General features: G+C 51.3%; 1 protein-coding gene across 2 annotated transcripts in view; it reads left to right on the forward strand.

Moving 5' to 3' along the window:
• The window catches only part of SMIM11A (small integral membrane protein 11A), a 13,634-nt gene that overhangs the window by 2,832 nt on the left and 2,672 nt on the right, over positions 1 to 8,130 (forward strand). Inside the window, exons 2-4 of one of the 2 annotated variants that reach the window (XM_008640672.2) lie at positions 2,078 to 2,170; positions 3,963 to 4,142; positions 5,621 to 5,795. In XM_008640672.2, coding sequence (XP_008638894.1) covers positions 2,150 to 2,170; positions 3,963 to 4,130 — 189 coding nt within the window. In that variant the 5' untranslated portion in view covers positions 2,078 to 2,149 and the 3' untranslated portion in view covers positions 4,131 to 4,142; positions 5,621 to 5,795. Of the gene's footprint in view, positions 1 to 2,077; positions 2,171 to 3,962; positions 4,143 to 5,620; positions 5,796 to 8,130 lie in introns of those variants that run through there. The other variant, XM_017743349.1, reaches the window with a different exon arrangement.

Raw genomic sequence — 8,130 nt, forward strand, 5'->3', positions numbered from 1 at the left:
GCGTGGAGCAGCCTGGGACAGTGGAAGGTGTCCAGGGTTGGAACAAGATGAGCTTTAGGGTCCCTTCCATCCCAAATCATTCCATGATTTTATAATTGTGGATCAAAACACCACTCTACAGGACAAAGGGAGAATTTCTTCACTTCCCACCCTTTGTGACTCCAGTGCAGCTACTCCTGATGGATGCACAGTCCAGGCAGATCCAGGCTCGTGTCTCAGCAGAGCAGGAATATTGCAGCAGTGTTGGCTGAACACTTAAATAATCCCAGCCCAGTGCGATCCCATCTCACTCTGCTGCTGCTGCTGGGGGGGACAGACCCTGCATCAGCCCCACAGATGGGCTCACAGAACATTTGCTGAGTCTGAAACTTCTTCTGCACACAAAAAATCCCCAAGACCCCATTTTCAGCATCAGGTGCCAGATGCTGCTTTGTGCTTGGATGGCTGAATTCCTGCCTTTTTACAGCACGTTGCAAAATTCCTTCTGACTGGAGCACAGAATTTCTAGGAATTTAGGAGAGTGGAGGCTGTGTCACTTCGAGGAGCTTCCACCCCCTCAGTCCTGGGAGATCCCACATTCTGCTCTGATGTGGGATTTTCCGCGAGCCCCTCTGACAGGAAACTCCAAATCTGAGTGGTTAGTGGAATTCCAGAGGGAACATCAGAGGTTCCCTTCCAGGACCTGAAGGGAGCCTAAAAGAAACCTGGAGAGAGACAATTCCCAAGGGCTGGAGGGCCAGGACCCAGGGAATGGCTTTGAGCTGAAGGAGGGCAGGGCTGGATGGGAGATTGGGCAGGAATTGTTCCCTGGGAGGGTGGGCAGGCCCTGGCACAGGGTGCCCAGAGCAGCTGGGGCTGCCCCTGGATCCCTGGCAGTGCCCAAGGCCAGGCTGGACATTGGGGCTTGGAGCAGCCTGGCACAGTGGGAGGTGTCCCTGCCATGGCAGGGGTGGGATGGGATCATCTCTTAAGTTCCTTCCAACCCAAACCATTCCAGGATTCTATGAAGTGAAAATACCCGGTTTTGGACATTGACTCATTAGCTCACAACCACCCTGACATTTTCTCAGCAGGATAAGGAGCTGCACAGTCAGGATCAGCACAGAAATAGTGACTGATTAACAAGAATTTGGTGGTGGTGGCCACTCCACAGCTTTGGTACAGCTGGATCTCAGTCAGAGAGATCTCTGGAGGTGTGGGAATGTTTCCAGAGAAGTCTCAGCAAAGTGAGAGGGAAAAGGAGAGGAGAGGATGCTTTGGCTGGCGAAATTAGAACATCTACCTGAAGCTGAGCAGGGCAGGAGCTGCAAGAACATTTAACTCTGAAGGAAGCTCAGCAGCAGCTGTCGTGGTGTGGTGCTGATTTATTCAGCCCAGCTCTGCACTGTGCTGGAGTGTTCCCTCCTCCTTTTGCACTCTTGCTCCATGGACAGGAAAGGCCTCCAGTGGTTAATTTGGACTCCAGCAGCTGAAGAGGTGGAGCAGAGAGCCGAGGGCAGTGCTGTGTGTGCTGCAGCCTCGAGCATCCCCTCAGGCTTTTCATCCCAGGAATTCAGCTCTGGAATGGCTGGTGGCCACTCAGGGCTCCAGGGAGTGCTTGGTTTGCTAACTTCTATATTTATGAACTGTTAGTGTGGGAGAATTCAATGCATCAATCTCAGAAGACTGATAAATTAGAGGATTAATTAGACATTCAGGCTCCAAACAGAGCAGGTGGGCTTAGAAACTCTCAGAGAAGCCCCAAGGCAGCTCCTGTGGGGCTCTGTGTCCCTCAGGTCCCAGCACAGCCAGGCAGGGCCAGCACCTCCAGGTCCAGCTTCCAAAGGCAGCCGTGTTTTCCGTGTTTTCCATGGGGCAGCTGCCAGGATGTGGAATCCCAGCCCCAGCACCTGCCTGGGCCTGTCAAACCCCTGTCCTGCTGCTGCCACTCAGCCCCAAAAGCCCTGGAGGTCACTGGGGAGACGCTGCAGATGAGCCCGTCAGAGGGGCAGGGTGCGCTCATTAGCAGCTCGCCTAATTATCTTCTCATTTCCATTTCTCCAAGAGTTCATTCTGCTTTGTTTTCCATTTCTCCAAGATGCTCCTGCCCTGCCCTGTGCCTCCAGGAGTGTGATCCCCCCCCCCAGTCCTGGGGCACCCCGCAGCCGAGATGGTGGCCTTTAACTGGAAGGTGAGGCTGGTGCACATTCCCAAAGCAGGGATTGCTGCTCTTCCCATGTGGGATGTGTTGGGTGGGTTCTGATGATTCCTTTCCCAGGGGAGGGGTGTTTAACCAGCACACTCTCAGGGACAGGAGATTGGTTGTTGTCCTTCCTTGCCAGACGTGCTTGCCCCAGGATTTGCTGTTGGGGCCTCACACTTCAGACCTGAGCTCACCAGAGCTCTGATCATCCCTGCTCCTCCTGCCTTTCCTCTTTCCAGGATTTTCTCTGGTTGCTCTTCCCTTAGCTGCTTTTTTTACTGGAGGGGAGTTTTCTCCACTGTATCTTTGGGGTTTTGGGGCCGTGAAAGCTCTGCAGGGTCGTGTGTGAGGCACCACAGTGTTGGAGCAGGTGCCTCCTGCATGGAGCTGTTGGAGCCAGTCCATGGAGGCACCAGGATGAGCAGAGGGATGGAGCAGCTCTGCTGGGAGGAAAGGCTGCGAGAGCTGGGATTGTTCAGCCTGGAGAGGAGAAGCTTTGGGCTGAGCTCAGTGTGGCCTTGCAGGGCCTGAAGGAGCTGCAGGAAAGCTGGAGAGAGACAATTCCCAAGGCATGGAGGGCCAGGAGCCAGGGAATGGCTTCCCAGTGCCAGAGGGCAGGGCTGGATGGGAGATTGGGCAGGAATTGTTCCCTGGGAGGGTGGGCAGGCCCTGGCACAGGGTGCCCAGAGCAGCTGGGGCTGCCCCTGGATCCCTGGCAGTGCCCAAGGCCAGGCTGGACACTGGGGCTTGGAGCAGCCTGGCACAGTGGGAGGTGTCCCTGCCTGTGGTGCTGGATGAACTTTGAAATCCCTTCCAATCCAAACCATTCCACAACTGTATAATTAACAATTTTAACACATTAAATCAATAATCACCAACTGCCCCCAGCCCTGCCTTCCCTGCCCTGGTGCTGCAGAGCTTTTGGTTCAGAGCTGTTGCCACTGGGACAGTGGGGAGATTGACAGAGCCTGGTGTTGTTTTTCCAAACTCCCTGCTGGTGAATGGACACAAGGCTTGGCCTAAACTCAGAGCTCAGATGTGTTCTGACAGCTTTGGGAGGTGCTGGGAGGCTGAGGGGACAGGGAGAATCCCAAGTTCGCAGAGTTATCACAGAATCCTGCTGGGAAGGGACCTGTAGGATCACCCAGTCCAAGCCCTGGCCCTGCACAGACCCTCCAACAATCCCACCCCACCCCTGGGGAGCCTGCTCAGTGCCCCACCACCCATTTCCATTTGATTTTCCTCTCCATGTGCACCAAGTTCATGTTTTTATAGCCTTGAAACACTGTGCAATTCCAGGCCTTCAAAACTGGTGCAGCAATCCTTGGAAGCTGAGGATTTTTTACTTTTCTCCCAGTTTAAAAGCATTTTTCTAAACCTTCCGTATCTGAGCAGGTTCAGTACAAAATTGCTATGGATTAAGATTTCCAGGAGTGTTTTTGGGGATCCCATCTGAGAGCTGATCCCCAGGGATCCATCACCTGTGAGGATTGTTCAGCATCATTTCCACTTCCACAATTTCCCTAAAATACTCAGCTCTTCCCTTTTTTCAGCTCCAGGTGGTGCCAATATTGCTGTAAAAGGAGCAAAAGGGGTTCAGGACTTGAGGGAAGAGGATTTTTCTTTGGCTTTGTTGCTCTGCCTGCTTTAGTTTCCCACAGAAATAAAAAACACGGAGAGAGAGAGGAGCGTTACCGTTGGAATGGAAGATGCAGAACACCCCTATAAATTCGTTTTTAATTGTCCATAATTAGATTAAATAGATTCTTTGGCATTCCAGGCTCTGGAGAACTTCCCACTGCTGATGTACATTTTGGCAGCTAAAACATTGATCCTTTGCTTGGCCTTTGCTGGAGTCAAAATGTACCAGAGCAAGAAAATCGAGGAGAAACTGAAGAGGGAACAGGAGGAGAAACTGAAAGCAGAAGCAGAGAAGAAGGATGAGTGAAGAGTCCCTCAGGTAATGGGATGGATCCCACATCCTGGGCTTTGAGAATGACATTATTAATCCCCCTGGGAATGGTTTGGAATGTGCACTTTGAGCCAGCAGCAGGAGCTGAGCTCTTGGAATATTTGGGATGTTTCATTCCCACTCATGCTTTGTGGGAATTGCATGAACCAATGCCCTGTTTGAGGATATTTTAGCACAATATTCCTTCTCTGTTCTTTATCTCCCTGGATTTTTTTCTGTGATGCACAAAGAGGGGGATAAATTGGGAATAACTGCAGGGGAGCAGCCAGGCAGGATGCTGCAATCAGAACTCTGGGCCTTCAGGCACATCATAAAGAGAGAAAATAATCAGCCCTTCTGGATGAGTGAAATCATTGACAGGATGGGGGTGGTTTAGCTGGAAAGGGCAAATTCCACACGGGGGATTCCCAAAGGGACAGGTTGTGCCATGGAACATGCGCCATGTAGAATTCCCTGAGAAAAATGCACAATTTTCTGCTTGAAAGAGCAAAACAAACATTCCAAAATGCCTTACATTTGGGGTTTTCATCCTGAAATTCCTGAGTTGCTCCCCTCTGTTCCCAAAGTTGAAGCAATCCCTGCTTTCTTGGAGCAAATCCATGAGCAGAATGAGTCCTGCCTGGTGCTTGGGTTCTATTCCCTGCCTTGCTTGTCATTTTTGTAGCAGTTTGCTTCCCTTCTCCCTGTTCTGCAGCAAAATGGGAATTCTATTCCTGCCTGCCCTTTGGAAGCTCAGTAGGAGTTTGATGGAATGTTGCTCTGTATTCAAATCAAAATCTGATTTCCCTTCCTGAGGTCATCCCCCTCCCATCTAAAGACACTTTCAGTTCTTCAGATCTTTTCTAGATTTGATTTCAAACTCCTTTATTCCTGCAGCAAGGATTGGGAGTTGTGCCTAGAAATGAAGAATAACCATGGGAACAAAGTTTTTTCTATTTGCATAGAAAAAAAACCCAACAAAACCAAAGGAGTTTTTCAGTCTCCTGTTTCCAGCAGGTTCAGGACTTGGCTTGGGGCAGATTTGGTCACTTCCCTGGAAAAGGAAAGGTTGGAAAAGGGCTTGGAGCAGCCTGGGATGGTGGAAGTGTCCCTGCCCACGGCAGGGGTGGGATGGGATGAGCTTTAAGGTCCCTCTAACCCAAACCTGTCTGGGATTCTGGGATTCTGTGCAGTGTTATCTCAGGGAATTCTGTTTGGCAAACCCCACAGCTCCAGGGATTTCTGCACCAGGATCATCCCACAAAACCTCTGTGCCCAGCAGGTGACATCACCCTTGGTGAACAACTGGCATTAAAACCTGTCCGATTCCACAGAAATTCCCTGCCCTTCCTAAATTCTGGGATTAAGAGGGAGGAATTCCCCCATGGAGGTGGGAGCAGCTCCAACGGTGCCCCGTGGGCACTGGAGCCGCTGTGCTGCCAGCCTCTGGTGCCTGCTGTTCTCACTGCTCTCTCCCCACCCTGCAGATTCCTGACACTTGGCAGCTGCCATTGGATTCCTCTCCCAGGAGGATGAAGCCTTCCTGGAAAAGCAGGATGGGTAACCTCGGAGTAACACTGACATGATCTCCATTTTTGTATGTACAGCAGAGCGTCTGAGCCTCTATTTATGCAATAAAAAAAGCTTTTGGTAAAAAATCAACTTGGGGGCTGCTTCCTCGAAGGATTGGAGCTGCAGGGGAAGCACTTGGGGAAGATCAGCTGCAAGGAGGTGGCTGGGATGGAAGAGGAGAAGACTTTGGAGGGTGAAATTGAGGAGAAAAATGCTCTGGATCCATCCTGGGAGGCTCCGAAGTTCATGGAGAGGCAGAAGGAAGTGGGGAGGGCTCAGTGCAGCTTCTGCAGAGCAGCTGCTTCCTGCAAGGGTCACTCGTGGGGCCTATATGGAATCCAGATGGACAAACCCTGGGGAGGAGCTTTTCCAGGCACTTTGTGCATCCAGGACTTCCTTGGATCCATGGAAATCATGGCATCACCTTTATGGAAGTGTCGAGGAAGGAAGTTTATCCTGAGAACTCTCTTTGGTTCCCTGTTTTCTGCTCAGGCATGGAATCCTGGAATGGTTTGGGCTGCAAGAGACCTAAAATCACCTTGTTCCAATCCCTGCCATGGCAGGGACACCTCCCACTGTGCCAGGCTGCTCCAAGCCCCAGTGTCCAGCCTGGCCTTGGGCACTGCCAGGGATCCAGGGGCAGCCCCAGCTGCTCTGGGCACCCTGTGCCAGGGCCTGCCCACCCTGCCAGGGAACAATTCCTGCCCAATCTCCCATCCAGCCCTGCCTTCCTCCTGCTTGAGGCCATTCCCAAGCTTCAGCGTAGCATCAGAGCTCAGCTATCCCCAGAGCCTGGGATGGGGGACATCCAGTCATTTCCAGGATAAGAATCGGTCTTGTCCAGTCTTATCCCTTCCCAAACTGAACCAATCCCTGTTCCCTGATATTGCAGGTGGGAGTTTGACCTGTGCTGTCTCAGGTTCCAGGTGATTTTACCTTTGGGAATCCCGTGTGCCACAGCTTGAACAAGAAAAATCTGACACTGGGGGGAGACAGCAGCTCAGCTTTGCTGCAGTGGCTCCTTCAGAAACCAGCTGGGGACCTCGAATTCTGAGAGAATCCCAGAATTCCAGAATCCCTGAGGCTGGAAAAGCCCTCCCAGCCCATGGAGTCCAGGCTGTGCCCGATGCCCACCTTGTCACCAGCCCAGAGCACTGAGACCTTCCTTGGACACAGAAGGGTTTTATGATTAAAAACACATTTAAAAGAGGAAAAGAGAATTCAATTCAGTTCAATTTCTGAGGAAGAGGAGGCAGCAAGGATAGAGAGCCCTGGAGTGCTCAGTGTGTCCCAGAATCAAGGTGGGAAGAGCCCTTCAGGATCATCCAGTCCTACCTCACCCCAGCAGCATCACCCCAAACCCTGTCCCCCAAGGGCCACATCCAGCAGCTTCAGCACCAAGGGATCTACACAGGAATCTCTTGGAAATATTCCCATCCCAAAAAATGAGCCAGGTCACTCTGGTGCCTACAGAATACAGGGTCTGTCCTCCTCCCCTGTTGCATAAAATTCCTCTTTTCCAAAGCACTGTTCAGGTTAGGGTTAGGGTTCTCCCTTGCACAGGTCTCTCCATTTCTGATATTGTCGTTGTCACCAGTGCCAAGTGCTAAAGACAGAAAAGGCTTAAAATTAAAAACTGCCTTTTAAATTTCCAGTGTTTGCACCTTTAGGGTTCCTTTTATTCACGTGAAGGGTGAGTGGGTTTAAACAAAAGCTGAAATCCTTGTGGAGTGATCAGGAAAGGAGCTGGTGGGATTTTAAGGGGAAAAAACCTAAACTCTCCCAGGTTCTGAGGTGACTCAAGTGGCTGCTGGAACAGGGAGCTCGGGGCTGTGGGGTTTCTGTGCTCCTTAAAGCGAAAAATAAACCTTCAACAGGACAGTTTTGTGATTAGGCTTTGGCTGAGATGAGCTCAGCTTTATTTTAGTACCACTGGAAGCTTTTAGTCTGAGACTTCTGCCAGAATCACCCCAGACTGGGGCTGGAGGGAGCATCCCGAGGGCCTCACATCCAAACAGGGATTCCAACATTTCCTTCTCTGCTTTTCTTCTTGGGGTTCAGCAATTCCACCTGCTTTTTTCTGCTCTGAAAATGTCCTGTGTGGGGGAGAATCCTTCATAACTCCCTGGGATCCCAGCTCCAGCCTTGGCAGGATTGCTTCCAAGGATGCAGCAACTTGTTGCTTCCTCTAATTATAGCATATATGATATAGTTAATTAGTTGATGTTTATTAACTATTATTAACCTCAGCCTTCAAGGCTTGTGGGGAGCTGATGGACCTCACATGAGGGAGTTGGAATATCCTGGGCTGGAAGGGACCCACAGGGATCAGCCAGTCCCACCCCTGGCCCTGCCCAGACCCCCCAGCAATCCCAGCCTGGGCATCCCTGGCAGCGCTGTCCAAACGCTCCTGGAGCTCTGGCAG

Source organism: Corvus brachyrhynchos, unplaced genomic scaffold (assembly GCF_000691975.1).
Source record: "Corvus brachyrhynchos isolate BGI_N302 unplaced genomic scaffold, ASM69197v1 scaffold149, whole genome shotgun sequence".
Lineage (NCBI taxonomy): Eukaryota > Metazoa > Chordata > Aves > Passeriformes > Corvidae > Corvus > Corvus brachyrhynchos.